The 22302-nt window shown below is 57.1% G+C and overlaps 1 protein-coding gene across 2 annotated transcripts; it reads left to right on the forward strand.

The window, feature by feature from the left end:
• The first annotated feature begins 7940 nt into the window (after window positions 1-7940).
• On the forward strand, window positions 7941-21989 carry AIFM3 (apoptosis inducing factor mitochondria associated 3). Of its 2 annotated transcripts, XM_017520954.1 has the most exons (21): window positions 7941-8080; window positions 8583-8753; window positions 13946-14159; window positions 14383-14492; window positions 14688-14797; window positions 14876-14920; window positions 15149-15245; window positions 15328-15440; window positions 16307-16393; window positions 16814-16905; window positions 17010-17140; window positions 17257-17372; window positions 17472-17543; window positions 17636-17699; window positions 18299-18375; window positions 18486-18603; window positions 19919-20017; window positions 20271-20346; window positions 20659-20763; window positions 21373-21393; window positions 21612-21989. In XM_017520954.1, the coding sequence occupies exons 2-21, from the start codon at window positions 8723-8725 to the stop codon at window positions 21649-21651; spliced, it is 1818 nt and encodes a 605-aa protein (XP_017376443.1). In that variant the 5' UTR covers window positions 7941-8080; window positions 8583-8722; the 3' UTR covers window positions 21652-21989. The 2 variants fall into 2 exon arrangements, with proteins under 2 accessions (XP_017376443.1, XP_017376444.1); XM_017520955.1 differs by lacking the exon at window positions 21373-21393.
• Window positions 21990-22302: the final 313 nt, after the last annotated feature.

A 22302-nucleotide genomic window follows, 5' to 3' on the forward strand; every position in this document is an offset into this window, starting at 1 on the left:
AAAAAAAAAAAAAAAGAACCTGGGAGTTGAAGCTGCAGTGAGCCAAGATGGCACTGTTGGACTCCAGCCTGGGAGACAGAATAAGATCCCGTTTCAAAAAGACAGTTATATAATGAAAGATTTATCTCTACTCTGTACATTAACATTCCCAAGTTGCCCTGTTTCCAGTTTGTTATATACCTTTCCAGAGTTATTCCATAACATACAAGCAGATACATCTGTAAATTTTTTTTCAATTTTTTTCTTTACACAAAGGTAGCATAGATTATTTGCTGTCTTATGCCTTGTCTTATCCCCCCAGACCATCTTAGAGATTGTTATGAATCAGCATATTGAGTGTCTTTGTTCCTTTTCACCACTGTATAGTATTCCATGAGACAGATGTACTGTCACTCATTTAATCTCCTATTGATGGACATTTAGGTCCTTCCCAATCCCAGCTGGTCAGATGTGTTAAAACATCTTCCCAAGTGATTTCTAGGTCAAAAACTCTGGGCATTTGCAATTTCGAGCTGGTGTCAAATTGCTCTCTGTGGGGATTTTCTCAATTCACACTTTCACCAGTGATATATAAGAAAATAGTTAGGGCTGAGCATGGTGCCTCACTCCTGTAATCCCAGCAATTTGGGAGGCTGAGATGGACGGATTGCTTGAGTCCAGGAGTTCAAGATCAAGCTGGGCAACATGGTGAAACCCTGCCTCTACAAAAAAATTAAAATGGCCATGGTGGCACATTCCTGTAGTCCCAGGTACTCGGGAAGATAAGATGGGAGCAGGAGGTGGAGGCTGCAGTGAGCCATAATTGCACCACTGCACTCCAGCCTGGGCGACAGAGTGAGACACTGCCTCAAAAGAAAAAAAAAAAGAAAATATTTAAAATATTTAGGCCCAACACGGTGGCTTATGGTTGTAATCCCAGCACTTTGGGAGGCTGAGGCAGGTGGATTGCTTGAGCTCAGGAGTTCAAAACCAGCCTGGGCAACATGGTTGAAACCCTGTCTCTACCAAGAAAATACAAAAATTAGCTGGGCATGGTGGAAAATGCCTGTAGTCCCAGCTACTCAGGAGGGCAAGGTGGGAGGATCACCTGAACCCAAGAGGTGGAGGCTGCCGTGATGAGTTGTCATCATGCCACTGTACTCCAGCCTGGGCCACAGAGCAGGACCCTATATTTTTAAAAATGTATTTTTAACACAATTACAAAACACTGTTTATAATTAAAAGCAATAGGATATTTGTAATAAAAAAAACCTTTTCATGGCAGAACAATATTCCACTCTGGCTGAGACAGCTTTTTTTTTTTTTTTTTTTCTTTTGAGACACAGTCTTGCTCTGTCACCCAGACTGCAGTGCAGTGGTGTGATCTCAGCTCACTGCAACCTCCACCTTCTAGGTTCAAGCAATTCTCCTGCCTCAGCCTCCCAAGTAGCTGGGATTACAGGCTGGGTTTCACCACGTTGGCCAGCCTGGCCTCGAACTCCTGACTTGGCCTCCCAAAGCACTGAGATTACAGGCATGAGCCACCATGGCCAGACTGAGACAGCTTATACTAGCCCATTAGTCACTAGGAGTGTAAAGATTATTGCCAATTGTATGTGTGTGTGTGTGTGTGTGTGTGTGTGTGTGTGTGTGTGTTTAGAGACGGGGTTTTGCCATGTTGCCCAGGCTGGTCTCGAACTCCCAGGCTCCAGTGATCCTCCTACCTTGGCCTCCCAAAGTACTGGGATTACAGGTGTGAGCCATGCTCCTGGCCTGTTGCCAAGTTGATGATAGGAATTCCTCAGGGGTCTAATTAAGGGCCGCAGGGACAGAGCCACCCTGCAGCCCTGTGGGCTTGCTCTTGCCCAGCCCTCACTCTAGGAGTCCTCTGACCTCTTCCCCTGACCTCTTGCCTCCTCCATCCCAGCGCCATTCCTAGGTTTCTTTCCTGAAGACACATGGAACTGGCACAGTGGTATATGCCTGTAGTCTCATCTACGTGGGAGGATGAGGCAGGAGAATCTTTTGAGCCTAGGAGTTCAAGGCTGCAGTAAGCTATAAACTCCTGAACTCCAGCCTGAGTGACAGAGAGAAACCCCATCTCAAAAACAAAACAAAAGAAGACACATGTGATGAAGACCCCTTACCCAGCTCCCCTGGTTCCTCCAAACCAGCCAACCTCCATGCCAGGCCCCTGCCCAGAACTTTGTGCCACATTGTACTGTACTAACATATTCTGAGTTCTCCAGAATTTACCATCTTATCTGCTTGCCCACACCGTTTCTTCTGGGTGAATGCCCTCTTCCTCTCCTATGGATTCCTACGGGCATCTGCCCTCAGCTCCTGCCACCTCCCTCTGTGAGAACAGGGATCAGGACTGGCTATCCCAGAGGCTGGGGACAGTACAGTGTGGGCCGCAGAGCCAGCCATTTGAGGTGGGCCTAGTCTGAACTGAATAGGTCAATGGACTGGAGCTGGTTTTAGACATAGACTTGAGAATCCAGAGAACCCCAGAGCCACAGGGACAGAGCCACCCTGCAGCCCTGTGGGCTTGCTCTTGCCCAGCCCTCACTCTAGGAGTCCTCTGACCTCTTCCCCTGACCTCTTGCCTCCAGAGAATCCAGTGGGTGCTGGGCATACAGTGATCAGGCCTGTGTAGACAGACCTAGGCTGAGGAGAGGCTGGGCTGCAGTGGCAAGGCACAGAGGCAGGGGCAGGAGTGGGGAGGGGTTTGGGCCCTGGTTCTTCAACCTGGGGAATCCCCCAGCCTATGCTTCCACATGAAAGAATCACTGTGCAGCTGTGGGCACCGCTGCATCAGCTTGCCCCTCCACACAGCTGCCCTCGGCTCATGTTGGCTATGCTATAACAGTCCTTCAGCATTTCCTGGGGATCAGCTAATTAAGTCGAGGTCTCTGCATCTGGAAATCCACCTCAACCTTCAGGGAAAAGGCCCCTAGTCTTGGTCTCTGTCTTCAGAACCCCAAAGACTCAAGGAGAATCCTGCTAATTCTCAGATTGGCCTCCAGGAGGCGACAGTGTCAATCACAATGTTAGATACCGAAGCTGGCTCAGTTCTTATTTTATTTATTTTTGGAGATGGAGTCTCGCTCTGCCGTCTAGACCGGAGTGAAGGGGCGCAATCTCTGCTCGTTGCAATCTCTGCCTCCCGGGTTCAAGCGAGTCTCCTGTCTCAGCCTCCTGAGTAGCTGTGATTACAGATGCGTGCCACCACACCCAGCGAAGTTTTGTATTTTTAGTAGAGATGGGGTTTCACCATGTTGGCCAGGCTGGTCTCAAACTCCTGACCTCAAGTAATCTGCCCGCCTTGGTCTCCCAAAATGCTGAGATTACAGGTATGTCGTGGCAGAATCATGGCTCACTGCAGCCTTGACTGCCGGGGCCAAGGCATCCTCCCATTCAGCCTCCCAAGTGGCTGGGACTACAGGCTTGCATCACCACACCAAGCCAATGTGTTGTTTTGATTGTTTTTTATAGAGACAGTTTTGCCATGTTGCCCAGGCAGAGATCCTCCTGCTTCAGTCCCCCAAAGTGTTGGGATTACAGGCATGAGCCGCCATGCCTGGCCACTTTCTTACCTGAATACCTGCACCCTGTGCTTGGAGACCCTAGGGTGAGGGGAGTGGGGAACAGGAGAACCTGACAGTAGAGGGTGGATGTAAGGAGAAGAGGCACAAGCTTGCTGGGCGATGGGGTGTGTCCAGGGCTGGGGATCCGCCTCTCTCCCAGGCTGTGGAATTATCCCCCCCACACTCACTGCTTCTCTAACCTTGGCTATCTCCTCCTGTCTTTGGGGTGTCTGATGGGCCTGGGGGACCTCCCAACTGCTCTAGGTCATCTCACCGCAGCCATGTGCTCCATTTGGTATTGTTAAGGTTGCTGGAATATTATTGTCTTTCCAGAACCATCCTTGGGGCAAGATCAGGACGTCAGGCTGCCTGGAGCTCAGAGCCCTCCTGGGTCTTCCTGGGGCCCCTGGTCCACAGGCATATCCCCTAAGCCTGAGGGCCCTTTGAGAGACAGCACTTCTAGCCTGCCCTTGGTTTTAGCTTTTGTTCCATGAAGATCTTGTGATTTCTGCCCCAGCATGGGGCAGCGGGAACCTCAAGCGCAGGGCCTGGGATTAAGGAGGCCACAAGGGACTTGCCCCAGGTCAGGCCTGCACTTGCCTTGTGTCAGGGTAGCTCCCCAGGTTGCTGGCCTCCTCACCGCCCCCACACTGACCTGTTTCCCCAGCTTTATCTCTGACACCCCAAACTTAGCAGCCCCGACCCCATTTCCCAAGCACCCCTGTGCCTGGATCTGTGCCTGTGGAGTTGTCCTGGCAGCAATCTGGGAGAGCACTTCAGTTACTCACTGTGTCCTGGGGAGGCTGCAGCAGAGGGGTCCACTCACTGATTGGCGCAGTCACAGACTTGAATTGTGCACTGAAGGCCCTGTGGCCTTGCATGAGCCTGGAAGGCCTCTCCCCTCCTGCTTCCACCCCTCCACCCGGGAGGCCAGCCTGCCTAGGGCTGCTCTGCCACTTAGCAGTTGTGTGGGCCTGGTGAGTCCCTAACCTCACTGAACCTCAGTTTCTCTGTTTGTGAAATGGAGATGGTACAAAGAGAACTTTCCTCCTCAGCTATTGTGATGGGTAAGGAAATAAATGCATGCAAAATCACAGTTATTATGGGACACCCGGTCTTCCTGGCTGGAGGAGATTCTGAGGGTGGGGTGGGGGGTGGGGCGGCAAGATCACCATGTGTGCGAAATCTCCAGGCAGGCTGGTTGGAGACGGAGGGCACCAGGCCCAAACACGGCCATCTGCCCTGTGATGGGACCCTCCTGTGGCGGTGGCAAAGGTCCTGCCGTGGAAACGACACATGAGCTGAGAGGACTTAACCTGAATTGAGCCACATGTGCCCTCCGGGCCTTGGCACCACACCATCTGCCCCCAGTGTGACCCATGCAGGGCCTGCTCCTGACGCTGAGCGAGACTAGGACTCCCTGGGCTGCCTTTCCTATCTGTAAAATTGTAGGAGGGTGGTGGGAGGGGGGAATTAAATTTGCCCCCTGGGTGGGGTGGGGCACAAGTAGTCCCAGAGGATGGCCTGAGAAGGCCGGCTGGGCCTGACACAGGAAACTATGACTGCTGTCCTTACTGTCCTCCTTACAGGAGAGGAGAGCAAGGCCCAGACAGGGGAGGGACCTACACGGCCTCTGTGCTCCAGCCTGCTGGAAGGACAAGGTCTACAAGGCAGAGATCAACACATTAAGGACAATGAAACACTCAAGTGTTAGCGGTCAGAATAATCAGCCCTAATACAGGGGAGGCTGGTCAGGGAGGGCTTCCTGAAGGAGGAGGCACAACACCAGGGTGCACTATGATTTCTGGAGATCCCAGGAGTTCTCCTGGTAAATGACAGGTGAGAAAAAGAAAATGTAATAAAATATAATTGAAAACAGACCCTGGTATGTGTGGAGAGCGCGCCAGGAGGAACCTAGGAGACTGGGGAACCTGAACCCCCCAACCAGTGAAGGGAGGTATGGGCAGCAAGGTTTGATTGGGGTTTTCCTTCTTGCGGAGGCTACTCCGACTGATTCAAGTTCCCCACTCGCTCACAGATGGTTCCGAGACTTAGGAAAGAAAGGAAAGGAAAAAAGAACCGTACCCTGCGCTCGCCCCAGCTGGGCATCCCTAGGAGGTCGCGAGGATCCCCGGAGACCCAGACCCCGGCCCGGGGCTCCCCAGGCCAGAGCGGCCCCCGGCTGCCTCCCCACGCCCCGCGACTCCGGTCGGGAGGTCAAGGGCCCCGGCCTGCCCCCTGTTCCCCGGCCGCCCCACACCTGCTCCGGCCCCGCGGGGCGGTGCTGGGCTCCGCGGGCTCCCCGGCCGCAGTGCAGCCGCAGCGCCAGCCCCGCCCCGCCCGCGCCTCCCCGCCACCCCCCCGCGCCCGCGGCCCCGAGCGTTTCCCGAGCCCAGGCCCGCGCAGAGCCCAGGTGAGCGCCCGCCCCGGGGACCCTGGCCCTGGGGACCCCGGTCCCCGCCCCCTGCCCCGGCTCCTTGGCCCCAGCGGGCGCCGGGGGCCAGCGCTTGCGCTCGGGTCTCCGACCCGGGGCCGGCGCGTTAGGGGCTGGGGGTCGGCAACTGGGGCCAGAGACACTGGCTGGGGGCCGGAGCGCCCCGCGTCCTTCTCTCGTCCCACAACGGCCCCTTCCCGGCTCGCCGCGGGGCCCCACTGTGTGCCAGTCCCCCTTCCAGGGCTGCAAGGTCTGGCGGGGGCACCGGGACAGAGCTGGCTGCTGGGACCGGCTTCCCAGAGAGAGGGAACTGCACGTGCAAAGGCGGGGAGAGTGGACAGAGGCTTGCGCCTGAGCTCCGGGGGAGGGGAGAGCGCGGAGCCCCCACACTCTAAGGCAGGACTGGCGTCAGATGCCATCCCTGGAAACTATTGGGACGCCTGGAAACTACTGGGAGCCCGATCTGGGCGGAAGTCCGATCTGGGCAGGAGCCCTTGGGGATGAAGCAGTGGGGGCGGGTGGGCCAGAGGTGGAGGAGTCGGAAGAGGACCCTGCCCAGCCTTGGCCCTGGGGGCGCCAGGAGCCCTGGGAGGGTGGAGGGGAGCAGAGGCCACTCTGTGAGGTGGGGGTAATCCAGTCCCGCTTCACAGGTCCCAGGGTCCCTAGAACAGACACAGACTCCTGCTGGGTGATTGGCACTGCGCTCTGCTGGAACTTTTCCGCAGTGGGCACCTCGTGGGCAAGGGACAGCAAGCACTCTGGCACTCGGCACAAACCCGAGGGCCCTCCTGCCCTGCCCCTGGCAAGGACCTTTGCCTTTGAGTGCGGTGACCAGGCTTCAAGCTGATCTAGCACACAGTAGGCCGAAGGCATAGGGGCCCCACCTAGTCTCCTTCCTGGTCTAGGCCCTGGGGGATTCAGGCCCCCGGTGAACTCGAGAAAGGATGGCACAGCCTGGGCAGGCCCCCGGTGGCAAGACCAGGTCTGACCTTTCCTGGGATCTGTGGCTTAGCAGCTGAGGACTGAGGTCAGGCAGGAAGGAAGTGGGCAGGGCTGAGCCAGAGGTGAATCCAGGACCTGGGGAGGGGCCACCTAGTGTCCAGGGAGGGGGCAGGTGGGGCTGGTGGCAACTGAGTTTTATAGACCTTCCTGACAAGTTGGAGAAAGAGCCAGGGCACAGCCCAGTGGTTATGGAAGCCACCGCCTCCTCCCCTGTAATGGGCACCTTGAGGGCCGACAGGAACAATGGTCCCTCTCCATCCTGTCCTTTTGTTTCCACCCCTCACTCTCAGGCACCCACCCATGGCCCTTCCTGGCATCTGGGCCAGACCAGGGGGCCTCAGTCCCACCTCAAGTGAGACTTCAGGAAGAACTTCCAGGGGAAACAGGAGGATGGCAGTGGGATGGACGGTGGGGAGGTCATTTGCAAACAAGGCAGCTATGCCCTGGGCCTTCCGAAGTCCACCTGTAGGCTGCATCTTCCGGAAGGCCCACCCTGGGGCCTGGGAGGCACCTGGACTACAGTGAGCTCCCTGCTGTGCAGGTGCTCCCTCCCCCAGGGCACTTTGCTGGGCCTTAGGGTGATATGGGGGCTTTCTGGGCCCCTACCCATCTTAAAACTGACTAAAGTGGGGAGGGTGAGAGGCCACATGGATACCCCTACCTGCTGCTTGACCTTGATGAGACCTTGGCCCCTTGCTTTCCCCATCTGCTGTTGGCTGTTGGGCATGACCTCAGCACCACAGACCTGGGCTGGAGTCAGGGGTAGGGGGAGCTTTGGCTGCTGGCCACCGGCGTGGCAGGGCTGTGTGCCTGGCTTCACTTTCCCCTAACCCCATCACGCCTGGGCTGGCCGCCCACTTCTGTTCACCAGAGAGCTGGGTTTCCCTGGGGACCAGTGGACTAGCCCAACCCCACACCGCCCCCCAGCCCCTCCTGGCCACAGCTTGAGCTGGGAGGAGGATGGAGGCTGGGCCACCTCCTGGACCCCCGCCCTCCCTGCCCTGCCTTCCAAGGCCCGGCAGCCTCAGTCCACTGCTGGGTCTGGAACACGGAGCAGTGGCTGCCCTGTGAGGAGGTGGGTGTCCAGAGTGCTAGCCAGGGTGGGGCTGGACCAGGGGGAGTCTGATGTCACCCCCATTGTAGGAGGGAGAAGACCGAGGATGAGGAGGGCTTCAGCTTGCCCAGGGTGACCCACTGCTGGAGCCTAGGCACGGTGGTCTCCCGGGAGAACGGAGGGTCCCAGAACTCCCAGGCTGTGGGATTTGGAGAGGGGAAGGGAGGGCGTGAGGAGGCAGCAGGAATCAGGGAGGATTTCCTGGGCAAGGCAGCTTCAGGGCTGGACTGAGGGTGGCCGAGGTTGGGGCAGAGGAGCTCCACTGGGAGAGTGAGGGAGCTGAGCTTGGAGGGCTCCAAAGGGGAGGTGCCCTCCAGGACCCCCTGCTCTGGGATCAGACTCCCCTACACGCCATGGTTCCCAGCTCAAATGTAAGACTGTTTCCGAAGCTCCCGCAGTCTCTCTCCATCTACCTCTGCCCGCACACACGCCCCGGTCCTGATGGCCCCAGTCTCCCCTGCAGGTCCTAGAGCAGCTCCAAAAGGATGGCGGCACCAGCGTCTCTAAGGCCTGCAGGGGGTCCAGCCCCATGGGGGGCGCCCTAGGCCTCCGACAGCTCCCCATCTGTGCTCCTGCCTGCCGGCCATCCTCAGGCCACTCGCCATGGGCGGCTGCTTCTCCAAGCCCAAACCAGGTACCTCCTGTCTTCTTGCCTCTGTCCTTCCTCCTCCCTCCCTGCCTCCTCCTCCCTCCTCTCCCCCCCTCCCCCTCTGCGCTCGGCAGGCCTCTGAAGTAGGTCAGGCTAGGCAGGAGCCCGCTCGGAATGTTAATACGCTACCGCCAGGAGGGGGTAGGGGGCCTGGAGCAGTTCCCCCGCTGGCCCCCGCTCCCGTGGGTGCCCCTTTTTCCTTGGGGCTTTGAGTGGTGGTGGAAATAACAGCAGGACCCTTCTCGGAAAAGGAAAGGCAGGGTTCCTCCTGTTGCAGGGTTGGGGAAGGGGCTATGCCCCCAGGGCCAGGGAAGGAGGGATCTGGGGACACCCTCAGACACTCTGTGACCTGGGGCATGCAACTTACCTATCTGAGCCTCAGTTTTTCTCTCTGCAAAAGGGAAGGGCTGGCCACCCTGACCTCTCTGTTGCTGTGAGAGTGTCGTGGGCAGATCCCGGCCCGCTCCCTCTCCTCTGACCCGCTGTGTGGCTTCGGGTTGCCTTCTTGGCCTTTCTGGGCACATTTCTCCATTTATACAGGAAATCGTCACCCAACCTAGCCTGTGCGGCTCCAGCCAGAAGTGGGAGTGTCCTGGGGCGCTGGGGAGGCCCGGGTCTGTTCCCCACTGAAGACTCGTGTCTGTGGAGCTCTCCCTCTGGCCCCCCACTTTCCCTCTTCTCTCCTCACAACACCCAGGGAGGCAGGAGTGTGCAGCTTTGTCACAGATGGAGAAACTGAGGTTTAGTGAGGCCTCAAGAGCCCAGCCAGTGCTCCACTTACCCCGCCAGGCCGCCCTGGCCAGCTCGCCCGGCCAGCTCACCCCAGCTCCCCTTACCTGATACCCATCGGCTCCGTTACCTTGGAACTTGTGGGCCTTTTCTCCTTTTCCTGGGTCTAAGCGAGAACTTGGGGGAGGGAGGAGAGCTGTGATGACCCACCGGGCAGAGGGACCCACCTGCCCCTGCTCCAGGAAGCCACTCTTCCTCCCCTGGCTCCTGTGCTGTGGACACCCAGGCCTGGGATGGATCCCTCCCTGCCTCAAAATGTGCCTTGGGCAGATGATGTCCATTGTCTCCCCTTAGAAGTGGGTGGGATGATTCCAGCTGGCCTCACACCAGACTTCTGTGGCACTGCTGGGCTGGCAGGAGGCTCTGGCAGAAGATGCTACCTGCAGGTTCTTTTAAAGGACCCCAAAGGGCTGGCCTGCCTGCGACCCGTGGCCCCAGGACCCAAAGGTAGTGCTAAGACCTTAGGCAAATCCAGTCCTGTCCTTTCCTGGCTGTGTGGCCTTGGGCAGGTAATCTCACCTCTCTGAGCCTCTGCGTCCTCACTGTAAAGTGGGGCTGTTGTGCCTAGCATGGGGCCTGCACACGAGAAGCACTTGTGGACTATTGTTATCCCTTCTTCCCTGAGCTGGGCTCTGTGCCGCCAGGACTCCCCTGCGGGGCTGGAGCCAGAGGCTCAGGGTCCAGGTGCCCATGCTGGGCAGGTCAGGCATGAGGCTTAGAGAATTTCCAGATGTGGGAGTAACAGTGTTTTCGGAGTGAGGGTTCAGCTGAGGTCATAAGGGGCCACAGAGAGACCAGAGCAAGCAGAAGGCCTCTGTGCAAACCCTTCACATCCTGTCTTGTTCCACTCAGTTCTGTGGCTCTGTGTGGATCAGTACCTGCTTCCTGGGCTCCCTCTGTGCTCCTGCGTGTTCTGTCTGAGTTCTTGATAAGACGAAAAGAGTAAGGTGGGCTGGGCACAGTGGCTCACGCCTGTAATCCTAGCACTTTGGGAGGACAAGGCAGGTGGATCACAAGGTCAGGAGTTCAAGACCAGCCTGGGCAACACAGTGAAACCCCATCTCTACTAAAATACAAAAAAATTAGCTGGGCATGGTGGCCAATGCCTGTAATCCCAGCTACTCAGGAGACTGAGGCGGGAGAATCGCTTGAACCCAGGAGTCAGAGGTTGCAGTGAGCTGAGATTGCACCACTGCACTCCAGCCTGGGCAAGAGAGTGAGACTCCATCTCCAAAAACACACACACACACACACACACACACAAGGATAGGAAGATATCAGGCCAGTCCCTCACCTAGCTCAGAGTTAGGAGGAAGTGCAGCTCTCTTAGCATCTGTTAATCTGCCTTTTATTAGGCCACAGCTGCTACCGACAGGCTTTCCATCCTCATCATGGCTGCTAGGCTCAGAGCTAACTGGTAAAACACTGCCGCCCAATTCCATCTACCGAGCTTCTGCTCTGGGTTACAAACATTATTTCCTTCAGCATTCCCTATCGCCAACGAGGAAGGCATTTGCTCTTCTCTCTGTTTTATTTTTGTTTTTTGAGATGAGGTCTCATTCTGTTGCCCAGGCTAAAGTTCACAATCATAGCTCACAGCAGCTCAAGTGATCCTCCCACCTCAGCCTCCTGAGTAATAGGGACTACAGGCCTGCACTACCACGACTGGCAATTTTTTTTTTTTTTTTTTTTTTTTTTGAGATAGAGTCTCACTCTTTCACCCGGGCTAGAGTGCAGTGGCACAATCTCAGCTCCCTGCAACCTCTGCCTCCTGGATTCAAGCAATTCTCCTGCCTCAGCCTCCTAAGTAGCTGGGATTACAAGCCCATGCCACCATGACCAGCTAATTTTTATATTTTTAGTAGAGACGGGGTTTTGTCATGTTGGCCAGGCTGGTCTCGAACTCCTGACCTCAAGTGATCCTCCTGCCTTGGCCTCCCAAAGTGTCGGGATTACAGGCATGAACCACCGCACCTGGTCTTCTCTCCATTTTACAATAAAGGCATCTTGAGGTCTAAAGGGGCTAAGGCAGAACTATGGGCAGCCGGAAGTCATGGAGCTGGGGCTGATCCCCTTTTGCGAGCAGAGACGCCCCTCCCATCCACCTTTCCAAAGGGCCCCTGATTTAATGGCTTCTGTTCGACTGTATCAGTGAGCAGGCTTGGAGCCTTCTGGGAGGAGGTGGAGGGTGAGAGTGGCCTGGCTTGGCGTTATCTGGCCCCCCTGCCAGGCTATTCGTGAGCTCCCACAGCTTCCAGAGCTGGTGTCAGCTAAGTCCACAGATTTCTCTTTTTAATTCTTCCAAAAACATTCTAACACCATTACATAAAATATAGCAAATGGAATGAAAAACCCCACCCATAACCCCCCATCCGATATGACGGGCTCGTGTGCTTATGTGCTTTGCCTGCTCCCTGCCGGGCTGGAGTCAAGGAACTGACCTTTGCCCCTGTCCCCTGCTATGCCTGGGCCTGAGCTGGGGGCTGGGACTTGGGGTTGGGGAGGGGGCCTGGCGAGGGTGGGGGATTAGCAGAACATAAGATGAGGGATACGCAGGGGCCGGGCAGCCAGGAGAGGCAACTCCTGAGCTTTGTCTGGGTAGATGGGAAGGATGGCGCCCCAGCCCAGGGGACAGCTCAGGTAAAGGGCTGGAGGTGCAGCTCAGCAGCCTCTCTGGGTTCTTGGTTTCTGGAGTGTCAGGTCTGAATGAGGCGGTGGGGAGGAGAGGTGAAGCCCGGAGGCGCTGGTGCCTTGGGAGGTGAGAGAGGTACCTCCTGCTCCGGCGTCGGGCCCATGCCGTGCCAGGGGCTTAGCGTCCACCGCTGAGCATCCTCCCTACAGCAGCAGCCTGGGGGGCCGGATTATTGCTACTAAAAATTCTGTTTATTGTTCTCTTCTAATTAGAAAAATATCCCAGGCACATCATAGGGAATTTGGAGAATGTAGAAAAGTACAGAGAAGAAAATGGCAATCTCTGGCTCAGTCCCCACTACAGCTGGCCCCGTGGGCATGCGGGGTGGGGGCCTCTGTGTGGAGGCTGTAGGGGGCTTGTGCCCCCTCTGTGTCATCTACATGCATTCCCATGCTGGGGTTCACCCCCAGGGCACACGAGGACACTGAAAACCCAGCACCTGCTCAGTGATGAAGGATTCTCAAATTGGTGAGAAGAGCTATCTTAAGAAGTTGAAATTGGGCAGGGCGTGGTGGCTCATGCCTGTAATCCCAGCAGTTTGGGAGGCTGAGGTGGGTAGATTACCTGAGGTTGGAAGTTCAAGACCAGGCTGACCAACATGGAGAAACACCATTTCCACTAAAAATACAAAATTAGCCAGGTGTGGTGGCACATGCCTGTAGTCCCAGTTACTTGGGAGGCTAAGGCAGGAGAATAGCTTGAACCTGGGAGGCGGAGGTTGCAGTGAGCTGAGATGGTGCCATTGGACCAGCCTGGGCAACAAGAGTGAAACTCTGTCCAAAAAAAAAAAAAAAAAAGAAGAAGAAGAAGTTGAAATTATGCTGTGTACATTTTTTTTAATTTTTGAAAAAAATTTAAATATATGGGAAAGTTGTAAGAATGGACAATGAATCCTTGACTTCCTGTCATCCAGATTCACTAGCTGGGAACTGAGCTGCTGCCACTTTTGAATCCCTGTGTGCACATGAGTCATACCCTAAATGTGTCCCTGAGCTGTCAGGGACATCGTCATTGTCCACTGGAAGATCCAGGACTTTCGGGCCTCAGGGTTCTTTCTGCTGCAGAGATTTCTGCAGCCAGGAGAGTTGCAGGGTCGGAGGAACTTAGCTCTGTGCCCTGCTTCACTAATACTGTAATTGAAAAAGGAAGCCAGGTGTGGTGGCTCACGCCTGCAATCCCAGCACTTTGGGAGACTAAGGTGGGCAGATCACTTGAGGTCAGGAGTTTGAGAGCTGCCCAGCCAACATGTTGAAACCCCATCTCTACCAAAAAATACAAAACTTAGCCTGGTGTGGTGCATTCACCTGTAGTCCCAGCTACTGGGGAGACTGAGGTGGGAGAAGCACTTGAGCTTGAACTCAGGAGGCAGAGGCTGCAGTGAGCCGAGACTGCATGACTGCACTGCAGCTGGGCGACAGACCGAGACCCTGTCTCAAAAATAATAAAAAATAATTAAAAAGAGACATGCAGAAAGGAATTTATGCAGACCTGGGTGCACCCCCAGCCGTCCATGCTCCTCCTCTGCTTTATGCCAGGTTTAATGCTCTTTGCTGGTGATGCAGAGGGCATTCTGGGGAGGTTGCCAGGCAGGGCTGAGCCTCCTGGCACCCCGAGGAGCGGGACTCTGTGTCCAGCTTGTGGGATGGGGGAGGAAGTGGGCTGAGCTGGGGAACTCAAGGCGCTGCCCTGCCCACAGTGGAGCTCAAGATCGAGGTGGTGCTGCCTGAGAAGGAGCGAGGCAAGGAGGAGCTGTCGGCCAGTGGGAAGGGCAGCCCCCGGGCCTACCAGGGCAATGGCACGGCCCGCCACTTCCACACGGAGGAGCGCCTGCCCACGCCTCACCCCTACCCTAGCCCTCAGGACTGCGTGGAGGCTGCTGTCTGCCACGTCAAGGACCTCGAGAATGGCCAGTGGGTTCCGGGCCTGCCTGGGCGTGGGATCAGGGATCCAAAAGTGGGAGGGTGAGGCACAGGCCATAGCCCGGGGGCAGGGGGTGGCCTGAAGGCTCCTGGTCACTACCTCTGTGGCCTCTACTGGTCTGGGGTTGCTCCCCAGAAGGCTCAACACTGGGAGGAGCTGCCAGAAGGTTGTGCCTGGGGTCTGACCTGTCCTCTGAGTGTTGCGGTTCCCCAGGATGCGGGAAGTGGAGCTGGGCTGGGGGAAGGTGTTGCTGGTGAAGGACAATGGGGAGTTCCACGCCCTGGGCCACAAGTGTCCACACTACGGAGCACCCCTGGTGAAAGGTGAGCTGTCAGGTGGGAGGCATGAAGGGGACCTTCCAGGCCCCATGCCAGCTTGGCTCCTCCCCAGGCCCCAGGATCTTCCTCTATCAGAGAAGCCTCCTGGGCTGTGGGGAGGGGCCCGCAGTTGCCGGGGCACAAGGATCCTTGGGAGGCAACCCCTGCTGGTGGCCCCAGCCTAGCACCTCCCCTTCCCAGGAGTTCTGTCCCGTGGTCGGGTGCGCTGCCCCTGGCATGGCGCCTGCTTCAACATCAGCACTGGGGACCTGGAGGACTTCCCCGGCCTGGACAGTCTGCACAAGTTCCAGGTGGGGCCGGGAGTGCGGTGGGGTGGGAATCAGGGGTGTAGGGTTCGGGGCTGGTCCTGAGCAATGCAGCCCTTGCAGGTGAAGATTGAGAAGGAGAAGGTGTACGTCCGGGCCAGCAAGCAGGTGAGGGGGTGGCTCAGGCCTCAGGTAGAAGGAAGGAGCGGGGAGGGCATCTTCGCCCAGAGAACACCACATGCAAAGGCCCTGTGGTGGGAGGAGCTTGGCACGTATCACTGGAGCAGAGTGAGGGGTTATGGTGGGGATGAGGCTGGGCTGGACTCCAGGACTTGCCTGCCAGGATGACGGCATGTGGAGGATGGCAATGACTCTCCATCCTTCTGCCACCCACAGGCCCTGCAGCTGCAGCGAAGGACCAAGGTGATGGCCAAGTGTATCTCTCCAAGTGCTGGGTACAGTGGTAGTACCAATGTGCTCATTGTGGGTGCAGGTTGGTAGTGGAGTTATGAGGGGCAGGGTGGGAGATGGGGCTGGAGAGACGTGGTCCCTGGCCCATGGGCCCCTCCCCTCAGGTGCAGCTGGCCTGGTGTGTGCAGAGACACTGCGGCAGGAGGGCTTCTCCGACCGGATCATCCTGTGCACGCTAGACCGGCATCTTCCCTATGACCGTCCTAAGCTCAGCAAGGTAGGGGGTGGGGCAAATGGGGACCCTGCCCCTCTCAGTCAAGCCCACTTTGAGCCTTGCTTGTCACCCCACGGGGGTCTGGCCAGCTGCCCTCTCTGCTTATGCTAGGCCTGTGCATGGTGCCCCCCAAAATTCTAAGTTTTTTTTTTTGTCGTTGTTTTTTGAGACAGGGTCTCGCTCTGTCACCCAGGCTGGAGTGCAGTGGCTCTATCTCAGCCCACTGCAACTTCCACCTTCTGGCTTCAAACAATTTTCATTCTTTAGCCTCTAGAGTAGCTGGGATTACAGGTGTGCACCACCACACCTGGCTAATGTTTTGTATTTTTAGTAGAGACAGGTTTTGCCATGTTGCCCAGACCGGTCTTGAACTCCTGTGTTCAGGCAATCCACCTGCCTCGGACTCCCCAAATGCTAGAATTACAGGCGTGAGCCACCGGGCCGGGCTTTTCTTTTTTTTGAGACAGAGTCTTGCTCTGTCACTCAGGCTGCAGTACAGTGCCTGTCTCACAGCTCACTGCAGCATCAACCTCCACCTCCCAGGCTCAAACGATCCTCCCACCTCAGCCTCCCGGGTAGCTGAGACTACAGGCATGCACCACCATGCCTGGCTAATATTTTGTATGTTTTGTAGAGACGAGGTTTTGTCATGTTGCCCAGGCTGGCCTTGAACTCCTGGGCTCAAGCGATCCTCCTGCCTGAGACTCCCCAAGTGTTGGGATTACAGGCGTGAGTCACTGTGCCTGGCCAGACCTGGGTTTGCTGAGTTCTGTCCTGCAGCCCCTGTGGCTGGGGCTGGCCCCACCTTCCCTGAGCACCAGGGTCTTCTGCTGTAAACTGGCTCCTCTCAAGCTGGCTGTCTCCTGCAGTCCCTGGACACGCAGCCTGAGCAGCTGGCCCTGAGGCCCAAGGAGTTCTTCCGAGCCTATGGCATCGAGGTGCTCACCGAGGCTCAGGTACAGGAAACAGACCCCAGGGAGGGAAGGCGGGAACCCTGAGGTTGTGTGGGTCCCTGGGGCGGGGAGGGTTGGTGCTCTTCCTGGCCCTACTGCCCAGGCACCTGGGAGGTGCCCTAGCCTTGGGAGACAGCAATGAGCTGCTTCTCAGTGGGTCATGGGCACACACAGAGCCCCAGGGTGTGCGGAAATGAACGATCGGCCTGGATAGGAGAGCCTGGTAGGACTTGGGAGGGCAAGGAGGGTTTGAAGGGAAGGTGACGTCTGAAGCTTAAAGAACAAAGCCCAGGTGGCAGGATCTGCTCCAGCGGGGGCTTCTCAGAAGCTGTGGCTGGGCTCTGGGTGTACGACAGGACCCAGGAGTGGGCAGCGAGGTCCAGGCCCTGCCCAAGCTTATGCTTTGCCTGGCGGGGGTTGCAGGTGGTCACAGTGGACGTGAGAAACAAGAAGGTCATGTTCAAGGATGGCTTCAAGCTGGAGTATAGCAAGCTACTGCTGGCACCAGGGAGCAGGTAGGAGGGTCTCCCTCTTACCCTTCATTGGATACTGGGCAGGCCACTGGCCTGGATGGGGCTGGGGCTGCCACGAGGCCTTCACTGATGCTGCCATGTCTCAGCCCCAAAACTCTGAGCTGCAAAGGCAAAGAGGTGGAGAACGTGTTCACCATCCGGACCCCAGAGGATGCCAATCGTGTGGTGAGGCTGGCCCGAGGCCGCAATGTGGTCGTCGTAGGAGCCGGCTTCCTGGGTGAGAGGTAGTGGGCGGTGGGGATGGTGGTGGTCAGGTCATGATGGACAGTTCCAGGGAAGTTCTGGCCCAGGGAGGTGCAGGGTACCAGCCTGCCACCCCCTGCCCACCACCAGGGATGGAAGTGGCAGCTTACCTGACAGAGAAGGCCCACTCTGTGTCTGTGGTGGAGCTGGAGGAGACGCCCTTCAGGAGGTTCCTGGGGGAGCGCGTAGGTCGTGCTCTCATGAAGGTGAGCCCACCCCAGGACCCAGTGCCTCAGAGCCCTGGGGCCCAGCCCGGCCTCTAGCTGGGCTCTCACCCACTGCCCACCTGCCCATTTGCCTGACAGATGTTTGAGAACAACCGGGTGAAGTTCTACATGCAGACGGAGGTGTCAGAGCTGCGGGCCCAGGAGGGAAAGGTGGGCCCTTCTCCCTTCTCCCTGCTGCTTTCTGTCCTCTGTCTCCTAGCCTGGGAGCTGGGCCCACCTGTTCACCCACCAACTCCCCACAGCTGAAGGAGGTTGTGTTGAAGAGCAGCAAGGTCGTGCGGGCTGATGTCTGCGTGGTGGGCATTGGTGAGTGGCCGTGCGGGCGGGCAGGCGTGAACCAGCACAGTCGCCTGCACATGCTCACATGTGACCTTGCGTTAGTCCCTTCCCCTCCCAGAGCCTCAGTTTCCACCATATCTGACAAATGGGGACCCCAACCGCCCCCACTTCACAGAGCTGTTGGGGAAGGTGTGTTCCGGGCTCAGCCCAGGCCTGGCACAGAGGATACTCCCAGTGCCTGCAGCCCAGTAACCCTCCTCTCCATGCCCTGCGAGAGTTGACAGACAAGCCTTGAATTGGCTCCTGCTCCAGCTGAGGTGCCAACCTGGGGAGGGGCTGACCTGGGAGGTGGTAACACCTGCAGGGGCTGAGGAGGTATGGCATGCTGCCCCCCACTTAAGGGCATTGTGGAACCCTTCTGGGAGGAGGCAATACCTGAGGTCTTGTGGGAGGCACTGGGGTCTGTGGAAGCCCGGGTAGTGGGCCAGGGTGCATGAAGGCCCCAGGTGGGCAGCCCCTGTATGATCAGTCTGGGGCTGGTATACCACATGCAGGGTGTGGGGTGTGGAAAGTGACTATGCAGAAGGAAAGGACAGGGTGGTGGACACAGGCCTCCGTCTGGTCAGGTGCGGTGCCCGCCACTGGCTTCCTGAGGCAGAGCGGCATCGGTCTGGATTCCCGAGGCTTCATCCCTGTCAACAAGGTGGGGCAGCTGGTGCTGGGTGGGGAGGGCCTGGTCTTGGCTGGGTGTTTCAGGAGGTTCAGGTCAGGGCCCCTGTCGCATCCGTGGAGCCCTGGGCCCTCTCTCTACAGATGATGCAGACCAATGTCCCAGGTGTGTTCGCAGCTGGTGATGCCGTCACCTTCCCCCTTGCCTGGAGGAACAACCGGAAAGTGAACATTCCACACTGGCAGATGGCTCATGCTCAGGGTATGGCCAGTCCCGGGGTATGTGGAGGGGTGGGAGGGAGTCTCAGGGTCTCAGTGTCCCCACGCCCATGTCTCAGTTGCTGACCTTGGGTCCTGGACACTGTGTTAGGCATCAAAGCTCTGATGTGGGTTCTCTGGCCAACCTCATCCTGACGATCCAGCCAGCACACAGAGTGACACTTCATTGAGCCAGCCACAGCTTCTCAACCTCAGTTTTCCTTCTGCTAGTCTCTCCCTTTTTGTCCTCAAGGACATATATTCTGCAGAATTCCTAATCAACTTGGGGAGGGAGGGAGGGATTGAATGGGTCATCTTCATACTTCATGCCTCTGTTTCCCTTGGGCCAGTCAACCGTCTCTGTGAACTCAGTTGCTTCATGTAGGTCCCCAAGGTGGCATCTAAGCCCAGCAACCTGGGCTCAGTGGAGACACTGTTTTCTGAAGAATAGCTTTCCCATCCTCATGTTTGCTGTCCACTAAGTCCCCCAAGCCTTGCCCACGGTGCACACCTGGTCTGGGACCCTAAGCTGCAGATGCCATCACATTAGCTGCCCCACTTCCTCAGAGAGAGGACTGCCAGACTTGCAGCCTGGGACAAGGGACTTCTCTGCACCCACCTCCCCTTCCCTCTGCCTGTACACCTGAAGGTTTGCATTGAAACCCCACTCCTGGTACCAATTTCTGTCCAAGTACAAAGTCTAAAGTTGTTGTAAGTAACCAAGGCTACTTATCAGCCAAGTGTAATTAGGATTTAACTGGGAGAGTTTAGGAGACTTTGAAGTACATCCAATACAGGGGTCTACTGGGGCCTCATAGGCTGCGTATGACAGCCAGCCATCCCCACAGCCCTTCAGGGTCTTTCCCCTCACTGTTGGCTTGCATCACCTGAGGCTTCCAGTGGGGACCACCCACGCTGGTCTCTTTGAGGCCTTGTGCATGGCTGTCATCTGTGCCTCCCTGCATACTTATGCCCCATTCTCCTCCCTTTTCAGACCTGATGTGTCTGATTAGGTGTCTCTGCACAGCTGAAATGGTGTAGTAGTCCCCCAAACCCAAGAAACAGACCTTCCAGAGGCAGGGCACTTTATTCAGATTCTCTAGGGAAGCAATCAAGTGGCTCGCTTTCAGCCAGGTGTTCCCCTGCACCAGTCAGCTGCAGGTGCAATTAGGCAGTGGGCTGAACAATGATGTCTCTTGACCTCTGGGGAGACCAGGAGGAGGAGCCACACGTGTCAGGGGCCCCCACAGTATCAGGAGCAGGTATTGTGGGAGTGGTAAGGGCGAGAATCGGGGTTTTCATGGCCCTGGGTCCTGCAGGGCGCGTGGCAGCCCAGAACATGCTGGCGCAGGAGGCAGAGATCAGCACCGTACCCTACCTCTGGACCGCCATGTTTGGCAAGAGTCTGCGCTACACGGGTAACCCCGTGGCCTCGGATGGGGGCGGGACCGAGGGTATTAGGGGCGGGGCTTGGATGTGGGGCGCGGCTGGAAACCTAGGGGCAGGGCTATGACCGCACTAAGGAGAGGCCGCTAAGAACTCGCTAGGGGCGAGGCTAGGAGCTACCTAAAGGGACATGAGCAGGGCCTGGGTGGGGTTAGGAGGGGATCCTGTGAAGTCTCCTTCCCTTCCCCGGCTCACGTGGGTGCCACCCACCTGCCCGGCCCACAGGCTATGGAGAAGGCTTCGACGACGTCATCATCCAGGGAGATCTGGAGGAGTTGAAGTTTGTGGCTTTTTACACTAAGTGAGAGCATCAGGATGCAGTGTGGGCGCGATGCAGCGGGAGCTCAGTCGGGAAGGGGGATTCATCCCAGGCAAAATCCCAGAAAAACAGCCCAGCTCTGAGCCCCGCTGAAGACTGCTGGAGCTTCCCTAGGAAAGCCTGAAGCTTGTGCATGGTCAAGCCGCAATGTGCAAAGCAGGGGGGGCTGGGTGCATTTCCTGTTGCCCTGGGCTAGGTCCTTCCCTGGGCCCCAGATGGACAGCAGTGCATCAGGGTTTTCAAAAAGGGGCTACTGCCTGGCAGTCCTCAGCCTTGGCCATCCTCTCCCTGCAGAGGCGACGAGGTGATCGCCGTGGCCAGCATGAACTACGATCCTATTGTGTCCAAGGTTGCTGAGGTGCTGGCCTCAGGCCGTGCCATCCGGAAGCGGGAAGTGGAGTGAGTGTGGGTGTGGGAGGCCTGGAGAGGGGAGTAGTTTTCTGGAGGACTGGCTAAGCTGCCCATGACAGCCAGCTACCCGACAGCCTTCCAGGGCTTTTCCCCTCACTGTTGGTTTGCATCACCTGAGGCTTCCAGGACTACAGGGAGGTATGGGGCAAGTATTATGGTTTGGGAGTAGGCTGTTTATGTGCTTACAGTGGATGGAAGGGATAGGGGTGTGTATCCCCCCGCAGGGCCAGTGCTGTGGGGACGGGTCAGGACCCAATACATGGGCGATCACCAGGCCTGGGACACCTAACTGGATGTGGTTGTGCTGAACCTGATAGACGCTAGATGGGAAACACAGCTAGTGATGCCCTGGGTATACCCTTCACAGAGATGTTAGGGTGGTTCTAGGGGTCACTCAATACCAGCCAGTTCCCTCATCCTGGCATGGTGCCAATGAGATTCACCCTCTGGGAGGGACTGGGGACAGCCTGGAGGCCACTGAGGGGCTATGAGACAGGGGCAGGCTTCAAGCTGGAAACAATGGAGGACCAGAAGGGGACATGATAAATGACATGCTCTCTCCATGGCCTTCTGTTTCTCTCTCTTGCCTTCGTGAAGGCTGTTTGTGCTGCACAGCAAGTACGTGTCCTTCATGTTGACCATTCTGAGCCTTTCCCATCTCAGCCCAGACCCTCCACCCAATGGTCTAACTCCATCTATCCAAGTACACCTCCCTGCTGGGCACCAGGGTCTGGCACAGAACAGACCCCCTGCTATCCTCAAGGGCCAGCTGCTCTGGGTGCCCAGAGTGGAGAGGCTTTCTGCTGTCCTGACCCCTCTTCCCCTCATTCTTGCAGGACTGGCGACATGTCTTGGCTTACGGGGAAAGGATCCTGAGCTCATATGCAGTACACTTGGGCAGGCACGGGGTGGGGGTGGGGGCACCAGGGGCAGAGGCGAAGCCTTGGGGGCAGGTGCCAGTCTCCAGTCCCAGGATCCCCCAGGTCAGAACCTGAGCCCTCCCAGTGCTTGCCTTCAGCCACCTGACTCCCCTCCAGGGAGGCCTCTGCAGCCTCCAGAAGATGCTCAACCCTCAAGGCCTCTGCTGCCACTGACAGCTGGCACTAGAGGCAGGACAGGCCCTGTCTCTTCTCCTTCTGTTGGGACTGGTCCCCTGAAGGACCCAGCAACATGTTAGACATAACTGTAAAATTAAAACGCACACATTTGCAGATCTGTATGACTCCCAGCGTAATTGGGCCAACAGGCATAGGGCCAGACCACAGGGAAACAGGCACAATCACACAATACTAGGTGCCACACCAAGGAAATGTGGCCTGTGAACGCCCAGAGGAGGTAGCAACTGATTCTGCGCCCCCTGCCCTCCCACATCTCTCTCCCCCTCTGCGATCAGGCAAGGCTTTTTGCTTTTGGCTCTGAATTTTGAGGGAAGGGTACTACAGGTAGAAGAGACAACACGCCCAAAGGTCTTGAGATAGTAAATGCTCCTTCAGAGGTGGCTCATGCTTGACACTTTGGGGCATTTGA

Source organism: Cebus imitator, unplaced genomic scaffold (genome assembly GCF_001604975.1).
Source record: "Cebus imitator isolate Cc_AM_T3 unplaced genomic scaffold, Cebus_imitator-1.0 Scaffold919, whole genome shotgun sequence".
In the NCBI taxonomy this organism is placed as follows: Eukaryota; Metazoa; Chordata; class Mammalia; order Primates; family Cebidae; genus Cebus; species Cebus imitator.